At 35.4% G+C, this 17,883-nt stretch overlaps 2 protein-coding genes across 6 annotated transcripts in view; one reads left to right on the top strand and one right to left on the bottom strand.

The window, feature by feature from the left end:
* Positions 1-7,975, top strand: LOC113671515 (uncharacterized). Of its 3 annotated transcripts, none has more exons than XM_027187729.2 (7): positions 1-668; positions 2,138-2,256; positions 2,979-3,048; positions 3,601-3,717; positions 5,166-5,354; positions 5,604-5,714; positions 6,096-7,975. In XM_027187729.2, exons 1-7 carry the CDS (start codon positions 396-398, stop codon positions 6,270-6,272), a joined length of 1,056 nt encoding a protein of 351 aa, XP_027043530.2. In that variant the 5' UTR covers positions 1-395; the 3' UTR covers positions 6,273-7,975. The 3 variants fall into 3 exon arrangements, with proteins under 3 accessions (XP_027043530.2, XP_027043533.2, XP_027043532.2); XM_027187732.2 differs by having other exon boundaries at positions 5,604-5,780; positions 6,096-6,956; XM_027187731.2 differs by lacking the exon at positions 5,604-5,714.
* Positions 6,420-17,883, bottom strand: part of LOC113671425 (uncharacterized) — a 22,499-nt gene continuing 11,035 nt past the window's right edge. For all 3 annotated transcript variants that reach the window (XM_089194035.1, XM_089194036.1, XM_089194037.1), the window contains exons 4-16: positions 15,682-15,814; positions 15,034-15,148; positions 14,498-14,553; positions 13,955-13,984; positions 12,806-12,879; positions 12,614-12,644; positions 12,412-12,494; positions 12,193-12,256; positions 11,522-11,640; positions 11,141-11,196; positions 10,953-11,021; positions 10,723-10,829; positions 6,420-10,438 (exon numbers count right to left, since the gene is read on the bottom strand). In XM_089194035.1, the coding sequence (XP_089050161.1) occupies positions 10,349-10,438; positions 10,723-10,829; positions 10,953-11,021; positions 11,141-11,196; positions 11,522-11,640; positions 12,193-12,256; positions 12,412-12,494; positions 12,614-12,644; positions 12,806-12,879; positions 13,955-13,984; positions 14,498-14,553; positions 15,034-15,148; positions 15,682-15,814 (1,027 nt within the window). In that variant the 3' untranslated portion in view covers positions 6,420-10,348. The remainder of the gene's footprint in view (positions 10,439-10,722; positions 10,830-10,952; positions 11,022-11,140; positions 11,197-11,521; positions 11,641-12,192; positions 12,257-12,411; positions 12,495-12,613; positions 12,645-12,805; positions 12,880-13,954; positions 13,985-14,497; positions 14,554-15,033; positions 15,149-15,681; positions 15,815-17,883) is intronic.

The following is a 17,883-nucleotide window of genomic DNA, read 5'->3' on the forward strand; positions in this document are numbered from 1 at the left end:
AACGGGCTGGTTCCCGACACCTTTCACCAGTTTTTCATTAGTGGTTTTTATTACTTTTATATCTTAACGTAGAGGCACGTAGCGAGTGTTTTCATCTGACGCTTGAATGAAACTGCCACAAGAAAGAGAAGTACCAAGAGAAAAGAAAAACTGGGAAAAAGTCGAGAAGAAAAATCGAACGCGAGAGAAAAAAAAAACCAAGCGCAGAAAAAAAAAACCAAGCGCACAAAAAAAAAAATAGAGCGCGCGAAAAAAAAAATCGAACGCGAATTTCGCGAGGCACAAATTGGGCTCCGTAACGATACAACGTTTCTTTGTGGTATCCATCCCTCAGCGCAATCAGCCTTAGACCAAACTGTTTGCCCAACGAGCTTATTATTCATTAGTGTGATTAAATGAGCAGTCCAAGATACCGCATTCCGAACCAGATTCCATCTTTCCGTACTTTTATGCACCCAGTCTACACGCAGCCAGCTCTTGGAGATGTCAGCTTAAAGATGGTGGAGAGAACGATACCAGTGGTGGACTTTGCTGTGATGGGTTTAAATCGTGAAAAGCCTCCAACACTCGACGAAGAATCCGTGAGGGTACTGGCAGATAAAATTCACAAAGCGTTTAGTACAATTGGCTTTGTATATTTAACAAATCATGGAATATCTGAGAAGGAGGTAGGTAATCACAAAATGGTTTGCATATGCCTTGTAAAAATAATTGTAACAAGACGCCTAAAGGCGTTTCCGTGAGATGCGTTGGCTACTGAACGTAGCATTGAAAGGAATTCTGCAGTTACTGTAAAATACCACGACTAGTTAGATAGATCAGCCGAAGAAATCACTGCAGGAAATTTAAGTGTTGAAGAGATTGTGACATGACTATTTTTGTAATTGGCTGAAAATAGCGAAGAGTGGCAGCTCAAAAACCTTTGGATTTTTCTGAGACAAACTGCAACTCTACCCACTGGTTTCCTTGTCCCATCGCCTGTTTCATCCCTCCCAAGAGCAACAGCCCGGTTAAAACAATTTCCATCTCCGCTGTTGTTTATCAAAAAAGTCAGTAAGTTCGTAAACAGGCTGTATACACTTTAATACCAGTAAAAGACTGTACTGAGTTATTTCCTAGAGATTTGTAGTTAATTTTGTGATATTTTAAGACCACTGCGCGATGTCAATTCCAAAATCACCTTACGTAAGGTGAGGGGTTAATCAGGGTTCAGTAATCACACAAAAACGTACGCTTCCCTCGGAAAAAACGCAACCTTAATTAATGAATATGGAATAAGGAAAAACAACACACACAAAAAGGAAATCGAATAAAGCACCACAACATGTCAAATAAATTCGACTATTTCCTTTATCTAATCAAAGAATACTTATGGCCATTTCGTGCTTAAAGTACTTAATCTACAGATGAAACATGGTTGTGAACTTCTAATTATTGGTCTTGCAGCAGTGCAAGGTTGCTCTACATTATGGCGCTCGTACAAATAGAATACAAAAACAGCGCAAAATAGTATCCTGCATTTTTTGAATTTCCATTTGCAAAATTTCTTCAAATTGAGCCACTGGAATCCAAATCTTACTTTGCCTACACAGTAGCTCAATATATATTTGCTTTGTAATGTAATGACCTTTGTTTACTCGGTTTTCTCCAGCTTTTATACAATAAGTTTTCTGCCTTGGAACGAAAATACCTCAGAACCACTCTCAATGTGACTGCTCTTTTTATGACTGAGTGAAATAAGGTATACGGAAACAAATTCCACAGGTTCTGTTTTGTCAGTAAAGCAAAGGATTATTGTTGTCTGCTTCTGATCAATCCAACTGCCAATGTTTACATAACATAAAAATCAATAAAGATTTTACGTGTTCCTATTGGCTAGCTTTTCAATTTGTTCATGAAATGAAACAGAAACCCAGCTGGATTTTTACCCTAGTATGCTACAGGCATCCCACAGAATGAGTAGAGAAAAACAACTTATCAGATATTTTAAAAGTGAGGTATCCCAGGTTTCAGACTTCATTTCTTTTTAATAGTCTAACAACTTAAAGAACAAATTACATAACATTGTACAAAGTTGTCATGTGAATTATTTTTTGAATCATTCATGTTCTGTTTTGATCGGAGATATGTGTGCTAGATTGCAGAAGTTTGCCAGGCAGGAGATGGATTTTTCAATCTCTCAACTCAGGTGAAAAAGCCTTTCATTCGACCTACTGATGGTAGAAACTTTGGCTGGGTTTCACTTGAGAGGGAAAGGTAATGAAAATGGTATTGATGATTTAAATATATTGAATGTAAAAGTTTTATTGTTGAATTACCCAGGGAGGGGGTGATTTCCTATTAACTGCAGCTGGATGAGGTCACATTTTTCACAACTGGGTGGACTTTAGTAAGGTTGCCTTTTTTACTAGAAAGGAGTCACATGTTTTCAGAATATTGGGGGTAAGAAAATAATAGTATACAGGCAGTTTAACAAATTTGTGAACTCATTTTAGAATGAGTTACTTTATAGACTTTATAAGATAATGCATAAACAGGAAACCAACTAAGTTTGGATTGAAAGTTACATTTGCCCTAAAGTGACTAAGACGGGGTCTTTAATTAGCCACAGACTAAACTATAATGGGGTAGGGGTCCTGAGAGGCCAGTGGTACATACCCAACAAAAATTGACCCAATTAACCCCCCCCCCCCTCCCTCTCCTAGGCTGATTTACAGTTTGAAATAAGTGATTAGAGTGTAGGATTGTGTAGGTTTTCTTCTTTTAGACAGGAGGGGTCTCTCATTGGATTGATTAATGCATGTATTTTATGTTAAGTAAACTTTCATATGTTGTTATTGAATATTATTCCAGGTGGGGGCAATTAAAACAGAAGCTGTTTTGATTTAAAACAAGTTATCCTTGCAACTGTCAATTATCTAGTTTAGTGGTTAATTCCCTGTTTTTGATGTAAACCAATAATCATTTTTTCCTAACAGCTTGAATCCTTCTCGACCTGGTGACTTAAAGGAAGCATTTAATGTTTGTGAGCTTCATGATGAAACACAGGTCAGTGATACTACTGAAAGAAATATGTATCAATAATTTAAGTTACCACCTGACGTTTTAGACTGACAGCTTTTCTGACAAAACCTTGTGATGAATGACTTTTTAATGTTGGAAATTCTTGCTCTGAATAAAAGAATGCATTTACTCTCATGTGGTGCTACATCAGTGGGAGAGCACAAAAGGATACTTTTATTAGTATTATCTACCATTCACGTGCTTATATTTTTTACATTCATTAAAGGCTTTAGTATAATAGCCGAAAGCTCATATTTTAAGACCTTTTTAACCAGAGAACGTTTTTTTACCTTTTTCACTATGTCATATCCTGGTTACAGTTCAATTTTTAATTACCTACCAAGTTGATAATGTAAATTGGCCACTGGAAAGAGTTTAAAAGCTGAAATTTTGAGCATTAGCCCTTTGTCCCATCACTCTAAGGAAGAGCTACACTTGAATTGTCAGCTTATAAAGCCTTTATGGTGGCCAATTTGCATTGTCAACTCAGTTGATAATACCAAATTACCATGTTAATTGAATATTTGATATTTTTAGAAGTGGCCTGATGAAGAGGTACCAGAATTTAAGCCTGTGGTGACTTCATTTTTCAACAAATGCAAAGATCTAGCATTTAGAATTCTGGATGTTGTTGGTGTTGGACTCAATTTACAAGTATGTATTTAAAATATATAAACATATATTATATATATGCTGACATTTTTAAGTTGACATTTCGAGTATTAGCACTTCATCAGAGTGATTGGATGAAGGACTAACACTTGAAATTTCAGATTTTAAACTCTTTCTGGTGGCCAATTTGTATATGTATATATATGTTTATGTAGATATATATATAATGGCATCCTCGTCTCGGAGAGGCGATGGTCAGCGCATCAGTGTTGGTGGGCTCTTGAGTGGCTCAAAAGCCCGATTCTTGAGTGGCAATCTTTGTTGCAGCTGGAACAGATGTAATTGGTGGCCTCTTGATCTGATCTTTGACGTTTCTTTCTCGTCCCCCTCTTGATAGTCGCCTCGGCCCTGGCCTTCATCTCAGCCCTGTGAGCCCCGTCCTTCACACCCCGACGCCAGGCTTTCCGGTCTGTCGCAAGGATCTCCCAGGTGTTGGGGATGATTTTAGTGAGTTGCAGGTCACATATATATATATATATATATATATATATATATATATATATATACATACATAAGTTAAAGAATTAAAGAGGATGCATCGATTCTCTGTATATAGTTTTCTTTGTTCAGATAAAGTGCCACCTTAATTAGCTTCGGTGGAAATCGAAAGTGAATATAGTTATTTATATTTGTAATCAGGCAGTCCCTTACAGAGAGAGGTCTGGGTCAAGTCATGTAGTTTCACCATAATCAATGAATAACATGGAGTTTCCTTTTTTCCCTACACAATTTAAAAAGTACAACTTTTCACTGTAAATATGGTACTGGCTGCTGCACAGGATTAGGAAGATGCTGGAGAAACAGACCCAATGTTATTAATTGTAACTGTAGTCTCTCAGTACATTTACAACTCACAGCATTATAACCAGGCATTACAATGATATATCTAGAGTAACAATAATTGTAGTGAACTTAATTATGCCAGCTGCCCATCACAAAAAACCTTATTGTTGGGGAAAACCTGAATCCTCTTCCACATACAGTCAGGCAAGACCCGAAGGAGAGAGGTTGCTGAACTATAAAATGTTTGAAGCTACAGACTCCAATGGAATGAATTTTTTAAAAAAGAACTCAATAGATGAACATGAGGCAGAATGATTTCCCACAATGAAATCTTGCAGAATGTACCCTCGTTTATGTTGCTCTAGCAACTGTTGGTTTCAGTGTAACATGAAAAGGTTAATTTGCAGCTATTCTGTGAACCACAGCAAAAAGCAAAATGTTTCTTGTCTTATCAGCTGTGCATGATCATTATGTTTGATAAGATGTAAAAACCACTAGAGAAATACTTGTTCAAATATTTTCTGGCAGATATCAGCGTTTGTCAACTCTCTTGATTTGTGTTATTTGTTCATAGTGCATCTTTAAGATCAGATCCTTTATTTAGGTGGGTCATTTTTTTTATTCTTGCTTCATTCTTTCCTTCAAAGGATCCACACTGGTTGTCGCAAGTACATGGTGCCATAGGTACCTTGGATAATGCAACTGCCTTACGGCTATTACACTACCCACCCCTCCCTGACAAGTATAACATCAAGCCTGGACAAGTGCGCTGTGGGGAGCATAGTGATTATGGCTCAATTACATTGCTTTTTCAAGATGAGATCGGTGGATTAGAGGTATGAGTTAGCAGGGGGAATTCTGTTAAGGATTTAAAAATGGGAAGATTCACAATTAGATAATGACTTGTGTTGAGATTAAGAAATTGCATTTGCCCAAATTGACTAAGATGGGGTCCATAGTCGAGTATATAGAATGGGGTAGGGTTTCTTAGAGTGCAACATCACATACCCAGCAAATATCCACCTGAGAAAAAATGACAGAAGAAACTCTTTCAACTTCTATGTTTCCATAATTTGTCACATTAGGTGCTCCCAGTAGATGGAGAATACACTCCGGCTGTACCTATTCCTAAAACAGTGCTGGTTAATATTGGAGATCTCATGCAAAGATGGACAGCTGACAAATTGATCTCCACTGTAAGTGGAAACACACCTCCTAATTTTAAAAAATTATAAGTACCAAGAACCACAAGAAAAGGCAAGGTGAAGTTTAGCAGAAAATTTAAAGCTATCTTGTTATGTGCACAGAATAGCAGTTAAAACTATTTTAGATGCACCTTGCTGTATAGCAAGAATAATTTGTGACAAGGTATTATGATTCATTCTCCCAAGTGCAACTCTCTCGAGGACCCCTTATGTTTTGTTTTGCTCAATTCTTATTACCAGCTTTTCTTCCCCAAACTATTTGAGTCGGTGGTAGTCAGAGAAGAATTACACCATTGCAAGCTGTGATTACTGTCACTAGAAATACTAATAGTGCAACATTTGTCAATAAATTGTCTCCTTGATGGTTTTCAGAAACATAGAGTACTTATACCAGAAGAAGAAGTGAAGCAGAGAATTGTACGCCGTTCTTTAGCTTTCTTTGTTCACCCTGATAATGAAGTCATGATCGAGTGTCTTGATGGATCAAATAAACATCCTCCAATCACATCAATGGGATATCTACAACAGAGATTTGCTGCAACTTATTAACTTAGTCACAAAAAATAACTCAAGGGAATTTGTAGGTTCATTAGAAGCAGCTCAGGGTTGAAACCATGATTATAATAATTAGAGGTATCATGACACATACCCTGATGAAAAATATGGATCCAGAAAAATTCTGCTATACAAGTAAACTGTGTTTCTTTCTTTTTTTTTTAATCGATGATTTTGATTGCAACATTACTTTTTATTATTGAGTTACCTTTCAGTATCAAGTTCAATTTTAGAAAGGGTTGTTCCTAGTTAAATTTATCAACACTGTTACTTATGTGAGGATCAAACCCTTTGACTTACAAACTATCAAAGCTGTTGTCACTAAGACAAAGTACTCATGACAACTTAGTTGTACATTCCTTTCGAGAGTCATCCTTATTTATGAATGGAAGGAAAAAACGGAAACAAAGGAGATACAAACCAACCCTCGTTACACCAAGAACAAACATGAGTAAATTTTGGAGATGCCTAATGGAAGGAATTTAGATCATTTTTAGGAAAAAAGGTTCCCAGTCCTTTCTATACCAGAAATACACAAGTTCAAAACATTTTAAGAAACTCCCAAAAATAGCCAATGTTATAATGTCTCTGTTTTTGTTATTGGAACAATGTCCAAAAAAACTCCCCACACTTTGAATTCTTAAATTAAAGATAAACCTCATCACAGTGGTAAACAAACCCATGACCATGCATATTAGTTTATGTTAAGAAATGTGTTTTTTGTGCCATTTGGTTATCCATCTTTGAATACACAATCTCAAAATAATATGTTTTCAAAAATAAACGTTTACATGTAAAGATGACATAATGCCTCATTCACACCAACAAAAATCAGTCCTAGAAAACCGCGAGAGGGAATTATATATTGATAGTAATTATCTTATCACCAACTTTCAACTGTTAACTTTGATGTTGACAAACACCAGTTTTTCAAAATGATGTTTAGAGGCTGGGTTTATTTTAAGAAAAAAAATTCAAACTTTTTTACAAAACAACTTTGAATCTTATTTCAGTCTTGGTGTGAATGGGGTAGGCATCTGATAAAAGTAATTGTCTGAGACAGAAAAACCACATAAACATGCACCTTACAATTCTTAATTCCTCATAATAACACTTTTCTCCCTCTGTTAAATCATTCTGTCTTTAGCATGATAAATATTACTGTTCCCAAGGAGTTAAATACACAGAAACCAAGCACAAACTATTCTTCATTTCTTTTCAACCAGTTACTCACCTAGTTACCTAATTACGTACAATGGATAAAATCCCTGTATTAATTATATTTATCCATTATAAGTGTTTTTCCAAGGTTTGATTGACATCTCTTTTCTTCTTGAAGCAACTATTTGAGTAATGTTATCACTTAATTGTTGATATTGTAAATTTTTTATTTTAATCACTGATTTATTGTTAACTATCATAGCACAATAAATGTGATGAAACTCTCGTTACTGATATTTATATAATGTTAAATTAAGCCAAGAAGAATTGAGATGCTCAATTATAAACTAATAGCTGTAAAGATTTCCCTTCATCAATGTCCCTATGCCTAGACAAGAACTTTATTCAAAAACAAAACAAAAATAGTATTCACCAAATCTTAGAATAATGAATATTTCATGTTTCTCTTGATATTTAGTTTCATTTACACTAATGACTCTTGATGGTGAATTAAATGTTTTAAGCATTCATTGAAATTCAGATGTCAATTTGTTCTTCAAAGATGATTAGTATAATAATATTCTGCCATAATATAAAAGGATGAACCTTTGTAAGTGCCCCACCCCCCCCCCCAAAAAGTGTATCTGAAGAAAAGTATGTGATACACCAGCTTCTAATTTAATTGCAACCAAGATGAATTGTTATAACTCAAGTTACTATCTTGATCAAATTCTTGATCAAATTACAGTTTGTAGCACTTAAGCTGACTTTCAACAATACTATCCTGTCTGGTATTTGCATCTTTTAAAAAAATTTAGCAGTTGTTAGTAACAATTATGGTATAACCTATAACATAACCGATTTCCAAATTTTAGTCATGTGTTTGACACAAGCTTGTAACTAAAAGAATGTATAAATAAGAGGACTTTGCGCATCCACTGGCGATCATCACATCACTGCTCACCAGATGTGACTATCTAACATGAAAAAGGACTTGACACATTTGACAGCACTTTTAACAGCACTGTTGGTTAGAACTGCGATTGAAATTTAATATAATGAAACAGGCATCCCAAAATTTCTAACAGGATTCTTCTGAGGGAATAATTGTGTCACTTACAAGTAGAGGAAATGACCAAAGTTCTGTTTTTTTTTTTAAAACCGAAAAAAAAAAAAATTAAAAATAAAAGTGTGTTGAAGTCCCTTTACATGAAAGAAAGAAAGAAAAAAAAAAAACAATACATGTTACAATGATTAAATCATAGCTAACCCAGTTGTAAAACTATGATATCAGCTGGGGTTGTATTTGTAAGAAAATTTCATAAAATGGCAGCAAACCTACTTGTCCATCATCACTTGTCTCTTTAGAAGAGGACACCAAGGCTAGAGCACTTTTAACTGAGTGGCAAAAGTAATCTGGAATTGCTTTGTCTTCCCTTTACTTTGCTCTCAGATTGATCCAGAAAACGCACACAACTCTTAATCAATCAGACATAGAAATAAAAATGTAGAACTAAGAACAATTGTGACTTGAGCATTCACATTTTCCTATGCTTTAAGCAGTTTTCTTGTTTTTCACTTTGAGTTTTCATTGGAAAATGTAAATTTTGTTGAGATTGGTCCTTGAAATTACTTAGGTTTCGCTTTTTTGACACAGTTGAAAACAGCTCTAAAATAAATTCACTAATCTCTTTTCTTTTAAAGCCATTATTGCCGGCCAATTTTTTACTTTACCTTATTGTTGCTTCCATGACAATGTTATTGTTTCTTTTTTTGAAACTAGAGAATTCTAAGTCTAGGAAAAGTACAAATGAAAACTATTGCCACAAGATGTGCTGTTAAAGAACAAATAAAACATCTGTGGACATTTCATGTTCTTCTGTCAAAGGACTTTGTAAATGCACATGATTAATATATAAATTAAAAGCAACTTAGGTTCCAAGATGGCTGATCTTAACCCTTTGACTCCCTTAACTCCCATATATGACCAAGACAGGTTTTCTCCTTACATTATCAATGCAATATCAAGCAGACGAGTGATGGAAATAAAGAAAAATGTCAATTAGAGCATTACTAGTTCATCTAACACCAAATTCTCCAAACTAGCATTAGAAGGATTGTATTGCAGACAGTAAGGAGAGTTACTCAGATGAGATTATGGAGGTGAAAAGGTAAAATGTGTAGCAAGAGTAATCATAGCACTGAAAATGCATATGATAAGAATTGTATGCCAGATGCTAAGGAGAATCACCAGTGAGATCTTGGGAGTGAAAGGGTTTAAGATATTTAACAAGTATTGTGCTATTCCACTTGTTTAAGACAAGAGGAAACCCTTTGGACTAAAATTTCATATTTTTAGCAAAGAAAAAAAATGTTGGTCATGTTATAGATGTTCCAACATGTTAGAAACCACAACTTATTTCATTAAGTAACACTTAATCATTTCCACATCCAAAGAATCATAATTATGATAAAAAAGTAAAACATTCCTAATTTTTTTTGTTATTTGATTTTTGTTAGCAGCCTTATGTTTTCAAAGGTATTTCTTTTGTATCAATTGCATTTGACTGAAGTTAACAAAAAAATTAACTATTGGGTAAAATTTGCTTCCCTTTGCCAAAGTATGTATTTGTGTGACTGTTTTTCACTCTTTTGTCAAAAACTGTCACAAAGTCAAGGGTATTTACAAGATGCAAACAAGTTATTTGTAAATTTTGTCACAAGCACTACACTCTTAGTAAATGTTGGCTGTAAAATGAAGGTCATGCAATACATGATTATTTTTTTATGGCAGAAAAACTATCATTAGTAATGATAATAATAGTCCCTTAGTCAGATGAAGAGAGTAGACCATGTGTAAGCCTGGTCAGTCACCTCTGAGGCTCTCCGCCTTTGTAGAAATTTCTTTTCTAAGAGCTCTCTGGTGCATTCCTTTTCTTTGGATAGATTGCTGTCATAGCATTTGGCAAAGATTTCTGAAGTCCAACCACTTGCTTTTCCTGGAAGGTACATATGAAAGGCAATAGCATAACCTAGGGTCACTTGGTACTTAGAGAAATTAAAATATTAAGGGAAAAATGAAAAAAATATATTCAAACATAAATAAATGCATAACCATGTATAAATATCCAATGTAATGAAACATTCGCAACCCCCAATGTATTCAAGGCTTGTATCTCAACTAATCCCCCTGTGTGACTCTTTTCAGGCACCCTGCCAGACTATTCCCTTTCAAAATGAAGTTCTCACCTTCTGTTTACTGTACACAGAGAATTTGACTTACCTTTGAGGTTGTAATACATAACACATCTTCAATATGAACAAAAACCCCATAGTTTGGTGGACAGGAGAAATAATGAACTCCATCCAAGGATCCACTATGATTTCCAACTAAGATCAAGAAAAGGGTCAGACAATGAAATTTGAGCAGCAGTACTGGGAAAAAAGAACCACAAAAAACTGCCACATGAACTTTTATAAATTATTCCTGTTGTTTATAGCTTTGAATCTTACCTGGTGAATCTAAGTGGAGTCCAATGCAAGATTCTTCCCCATTAACAGGACCAATGTATTTCACTGTACCTAGAAATAAAAGTACATGCAATTAGCTGCCTAACAAATGATGGCAAAATGTAACTTGGCAATAGTATCAACCATCCATTTTCTATCATTGTTTATGATCTAGGAGACTAAATACATACCAGTAAGATGACTTCGTACAACAACATGATCACCAATACTTGGCAAAATCTCTGATCTTAGAATAAAGGAAACCAAAATTGAGACTCTATAACTTACATCACAATGATCCTAAACAACAAAATGAAGTAATTTTAGGGGACAGTCATTAATTGTTGCTTGACCGAGGCTGGGGGACTTTGGGGGTGGATGGGAGTAGTTTTTGGGAGGAATGGAGGGGATCACTCACCCCCAACAGAGTATAAAGGGAGACTGACAAGTAATGTTTCTTTTTGAAAATACAACTTAACATTTCAAACAAACAACTTATTTACCACAATCAACAACAGCACCACCAAAACCAACAGCAAACAATACTTATAATTAATGGCAATCACTCATACTTATGAGATTTCTTGTCTGTGTGTCCATCTAATGTTACTCTGCTTTCTTCGGCAAGGGCTCTGACACACCCTTGACATTTACATTGGGAATACATTTCATTTGGTCTGATGGGTTGATGCTGTGCACCAAACAACAAATAGATTAGAAATAATTCAGATCATCAGTAATTACCAAGAGCCGGCAATGCTGAATCATCAGTAATTACCAAGAGTCAGCAATGCTGAATCATCAGTAATAACCAGGAGCTGGCAATGCTGAATCATCAGTAATTATCAAAAGCCAGCAATGCTGAGTAATATTATTTTAATCTTGTAATACCTTGTACTTGAAGCTTCAATATCTTAAATATACAATACAGTAACAAACTCCTTTTCACACTTGAAACACGAGTTTCAAATTACACTCACAAAACTTGCATAACACCACAATCTGTCAGGGAACAAATTAGAATCTGCCTTTCCTGAATGAGCCATCACAATTTTACCAATTAACTAAATTTTACTTTATTAATTTGTTATTTTTTGTATATGGCAGCAAAATTGGTTAGGTGATGTAGTGAACTATGTGCAGTAAACTTGAATGTAGGAAATTAACTCAGCATGTAGGAAACCAGCATAAATCAGGTAAAATCTCACTACAAAAAAGGATCAAAAGAGACAAGAACACTTACACATGACCCTTTTGGTGGAGAAGAAAGTGATTTGAATCCTATCCTTCTTTGTTGATTAACTAACCTATGGAATGAGGAACAAGTAACATCAAGTTGATATCAAATCAAACTGACTGATGTGGGAACCAACACTGAGTCAAAAGAGAAGAAAATGAAATAAACTTCTCTCCATAGATCTCAAATGAAGAGGGAAAATCTCCACCATACAGTGCCACTCACATCTTTTTATTACAGTCCACTAATTGACTTGGACTTTTTGCCTGTGGAATATGTGGCAATTCCACTTGGTGGTCTGCCGAATCCTGCAAATAAATGATAAAAGTAAACACCAGTAATTCATTGACAGCAGTCAGAATGCCACCTGGAGAAACAATTCTTAAGAAGAGAATGTAAAAGGGAACACAGTGCTAATTATACTCACTGTTGGTCTTTTGGCCGCAGACATTGGCACACTGTAAATCAGTAAAAACAAATTTCTGTTAGGAAAAAACATTACTCTTCTGGCTAAGAACTGGTTTAATTGAGATCACATTTTCAAAGTTGTATTTGTCCTTTTGTTTTTAAAAACTGTAATAAACTTGAAGGCCAGAACAAAGAAACCAATGTGACTTACGTATTTGTGCTCCTTTTTTGATGGTCTTGTTGACCCCCAGCTTTTGATACACTTTTCTGGCTTCTAACAATCATCTGTACAGAACATACATGTGTAAAACAGATTACCATGAAATAGTAACACATTGGTATTACAGGTAACTTCATTTTCTTGGTCCATATAGTAAGTTAAGAAACCTATTTTTTTCTGCCTGGGTTTATGGCTTGCATGTTTGGCACTGGAGCCATAAATTCAAGCTGAAAAAATCTTTGTCTGTAACTTAAAGTTCAGACTCGAACCTGGTTAGTAAGAGGTATTTTTATCCAATTAAAATCATTCTAGAAATGAAAAGCTAGCGAATAACATGCTTATTAAAAGGAAAACCTACCCAATGGTTTGACCCCTTTACATTAAGTTTCTCTTATAATCTGAGTTTGTGATGTACTTGTAAGTTGGGTTCCTTGTTCATTTGTTTTTCACGTCCTTAAATCATGTGACCTCAGTGACTCAGAATGTTCTGTGTAATGGTGGTTATTTGGTTGTGTTGTTATCAGTACAAACATTGTTATTTGCATGCTATTGCACCACATGTTCAATTGAAGTAATGAGGTCTACAGCAATAAACCACAGGCAGACAACCCTGTGGGTTTGAGGCTGTGTGATTAAAGAAGAAATTCAGTGAAGTTCTGGAGGCTTTTGGCCCAGAACAGTCCCGAACTTGCACCCCTGTGTTTTTCCTTTGCCTTTGGAGGGGCATCAGTGCACAGTGGCAAATTAACCGTCCCGAAACCCCTGAAATCACTCAAGACAACACAGAAAAACAAAGGTTATTGGACTTTATTTATCTGACTGCCATTAAGTGGATTTTGGGGATGAAATGTTACAATTTGTGGTATTAAAGAAACATTTCTCAGGATCACTTGCATCTTACCAAGATCAACCATTGCAAATTACAAACAATGTAAGAGTTTGACTAGCATATCAAATAACTGATGTCACCCTGCCTCAAACCCACAGGGTTGTCTGCCTGTGAATAAACTTGGAGAAATTTACATCAGAGGAATTTTGTTCATTTGGTCCTTATAGTACCCATCCCTCAACTCAATAGGCCATCAAATTTACATCTATCATTAATAATTTAATTATTTATCTTTACTCTTTTTAACTTACTGGAAGTATAGTTTGTTTCTTCCTCAGTTCCTAAAAGGAAACATATTTGTTGTATTGTTACAATACTGTTACATAATTCGAATTAACAAATTCATTAATTTGGGAAATTTAGACAGGCTGGCCCTATTCATCTTCAAAGTTGGTTTAAAAGCTACACTCCCTACTCTTTGCACAAAGTGCCTGGGTTCTTTAACATTCTCTGTTAACCAGCACTGAGAAGAAGCAGGAGACAGGGCCAAGGTTTACTATCCTTATCTGAGAAGACTACAATGTCTAACCATTTCCAGAAGTCATAGCAAAGGCAGCACATTCAAGATCCTGAGTGTTGGTATAGCCTGGGGCTTGAAGCCCTTGACCTTCCCCATCGCAGTCTAGCATTTCACAACATGAGCTAACCAAGCAGGACCAACATAAATCAACAATCACAAGATTATACCACAAAACTATTCACAAATTGACTGTTTACTATCCCAAAGGTTATTATTGTTAGCTAATAATACTATGACACTCTAAGAGAGAAATTGGTGCACAAGTTGTATTTACCTCCATTTCTGTTCTCATAGAATGCAACTGCTTCTTGAGTCTAATGTTTTCTTTTTCTTAAAAAATGAAATAAAAGAAAACAATGATAACCATTTAATTATAAATTCAACAAGCCATAGCCTTATTGAGCGCTTAGCCGTTATCATATGGAGCATGGAGCAAGCAGATGACAGATGGCAGGGAATCAGTGAAGGATGAAATCAGAATCAACTTTCAAGAACAGATTTCATAATGGTAAGCTTTATGTTATCTATTCAAGGTATCTGCAGACATTGTGCATCAATGAAACAGGGCAGAGCCCTCAAGTTGATTTGCTGCCAAAGATTGAGATTTTGAGCACATAACCATTGATTGTGATGCCACAGAGGGGAAAGGGGAGGAGGAGGAGGAGGGGTGAAGAGGCACACCCCATTGGAAAATTGTGAATGATAGAAAAGCTAAGATATGCATTCCCTTATTCTGAGCATTTTGTGGAGATAGTCCATGTTACCGGTGCTCTCTTGCCATGGACTTCTCTGTTCAGATTAATTTCATACCTGTATCTGAAGAAACTTCTGTCTGACAAGCAGTAGTGTTTGAATTCTTTATCATAACCTCCTTTAGTAATGGACTAGTACTGCGGTCTGTCAAGATTGGCTGAACTTGGATTGTCTAGAAAAGAAATTATACGGTGAAATACAGCCACCTAGACTGACCAATCATAGCATGCAAACCAAGCGAGATAGATGACCTCATCAATTATTGACTGATGTATGATGTGAAGTCTGACTGACTTGTCATCTTGAGCAAGCAATGATCACCACTTTTATACTTGTCCTGATAAGTTGCTTTTAAGTTAAGATAATCCCCCTTCCCTTCTAGCAAGTAGTTTACCAGCTACCTGGAGAATTCATACAGTATGTATTGTTTGCATCTGTGATGATACTCACAACAGACACACAGCAACTTGGAATCTGTTTGCTAAACAAAATGTTTTGATCACAATAGTTTATATCAGCACAGTTTTTAAAAGGTAATCAAATGCTCAACATATAATAGAACTATCTATGTTTGTTGCATTGAATCTACTTGTTTTTCTTCTGAATTCTCCAGTTTATTTTTGAACATGTCTAGCTTTATAACTTGGATTTAGTTCACATGAAATTTTTTTTCCTTTTGTGACCTTACAGCACATTATATCTCACCTTAGTTTGTGTTGGGTGTTGATTCTGTGACTTGTTTGATGCAGTAGAACTTATTGATGAAGATCCAATGCACCCACTTCCCTTAGAACCATCTTTATCTCTCATTTTCAGTACTATAACTTGATGTTCAAGTCTGCAAACAATTTTTTTATGATAGGCTGAACTGTACACACATTTTGATTGTTTCTTACCTATGATCTATTGGAGGACAGACTCATAGATGACATCAACATTAACAAAATTTTGTTTTTTTGTCACATAAATCAAATAGACTTCATGTTGCTGTGAGTCTGTAAAATAACAGATCATAGAATATATCAGTGAGAACATCAGTGACACACTTGGCTGGGCCTCATGTGCCACTATTTTGTTCTTGCACACAAATGCCTGGTTTAATCAAGAGTCCTGTACAAAAGCTGTATCTTTCCAAGCAATCAAAAGGACTTTAAGTATTTGTGCCTTGCTACAGACATGAAGCTAAGATGATGGTAATTATATCAATCCAGTAGTAAGCCATACAGTAAGTTTTGGGGAAGGGTTTTCCCCATTTTCTCACAACAAAATTGTCAAAACTACAGAAATAATTAAACATTTGACATGAAAACATTTTTTTTTTGGTTTCATGCTATCTAATGACATATTGTATTTGTTTTGTGGTCTAATATATCACACCTGTGTCTCAAGAGTGAAACACATGGTAATTTTTTCTTCTTGGGGTGGCTGCTTATCTGCTGTGATTATTTGCTTCAATACACCTTATTTACTGGAACTTCTAGTGGCACTTTGATGACTCCTGAGCATGTTGAAGCATCAAACATGTAACTCAGGTATGTATTGTTTCTGAGTAAAGACAGAGAAACTGTCTCAGTCAAGCTCTTTGGGGATTTTTGGAAAGGTAAGGAAAAAGATAAAGTGTGCATGGTCATTAATTCAAATGCTAATGTTTTTTCTAATCCCATAAAATATACAAGGGTGAGCGTCGACCGGAATGTTTCCTTTTGACCAGACGGAGCCTACAGCTCTAACACAACTGGATGATTCCTTCACCTGTAAACCTTCGTGACAGTGTTCTGTGCACTAAACTCATCAATATCTGTCTAAAGTACGCTATTTTCATTCATTTTGGTTGTGCTATATCTTTATCACTCTGAAACTGTATTTGCAGGTTTGTTTTTACGCTTCTACCTGTTGTATGATTTTTGTGAATCATGTCTTGGGTTTTAGGGGATCAATGGTTCAAAGTTCATTATTGGTTTCAATTTTTGGATCACTTTGGCAGCTTTGTAATTGTGCTTAGCACATAAATTGCTGTAATATCAATAGTTGTGTTTGGGACATGAAATTTAAATAACTAGCCCTGACATTCTTTTTTTTGCAAGACAATTTTTTTTTGTGCAAGACATCTTTTTTTTTCCCTGCAGGAAGTGATTAGGCAGGGGGAGTGTCTCATGAGAAAAGTGTCATAGTCTACAGTTTAAGTCCAATTATCACCATCGTCTGCTGTTTTTTTTAATAACTACAAGTATGATTACATTATTTTGTGGTAAGAGAAGCTTGCCTGAACAGTGGATACTTGTATGTACAATTATAATATCCCGTCTTGTGAATAGAATATTTATTACTTGTTATAGTCATTTCAAAGATGTTTTCAGAACACTGAAATATGAACCAAGAACTATTAGGGGCATAACCCTCGACTATTTCTGGCATGTTTTAAGAAAAATAGAACCACCTTATAATGAAACCTATTGACAGAGGTTCATTTAGCATTGCTGGAACACATTTATAACAGAACATTCACATGAAACAAAAGATACCAACTCGCTCAATCTGAAAACAAAAAACTTGCCTGAGATCTAGTCTGACTTCATTTGTTGTAGTTACCTAACTGTTCTGCAGTTAACAAGATAACCTTAAAACATGCCTTTTTTTTATTCAACGCTGGAGCAATCAATGCTAATTAATCAGGTCCCATGGAATGAAGAATTAATCTGTAACTGTTGCATAATTACAGCCTACAGTTTGGAGTTCTTTTTTATTAGAACATGAAGAAGAAAACATTCCCAATCTTTTTTAGAGGTTGAAAGTTGTAACTTTACCCAACTGAACTTTTCAAGACTGAGACACTTCTGATAAGAGAACCTAAAAAATGAGGTGAATTTAAATAAGGACAAAGTTCACTGGGTAAATAGTTACAGGGTT

Source organism: Pocillopora damicornis, chromosome 14 (genome assembly GCF_964200805.1).
Source record: "Pocillopora damicornis chromosome 14, jaPocDami1.2, whole genome shotgun sequence".
In the NCBI taxonomy this organism is placed as follows: Eukaryota; Metazoa; Cnidaria; class Anthozoa; order Scleractinia; family Pocilloporidae; genus Pocillopora; species Pocillopora damicornis.

Excerpts from the sequence above, each read along its gene's own strand:
- LOC113671515 (XM_027187729.2), top strand. The coding sequence starts at position 396 with ATGAGCAGTCCAAGATACCGCATTCCGAACCAGATTCCATCTTTCCGT. Across the intron at positions 3,049-3,600 it reads AGCTTCATGATGAAACACAG|AAGTGGCCTGATGAAGAGGT; the intron begins GTCAGTGATACT and ends TGATATTTTTAG. Across the intron at positions 5,355-5,603 it reads ATGAGATCGGTGGATTAGAG|GTGCTCCCAGTAGATGGAGA; the intron begins GTATGAGTTAGC and ends TTGTCACATTAG.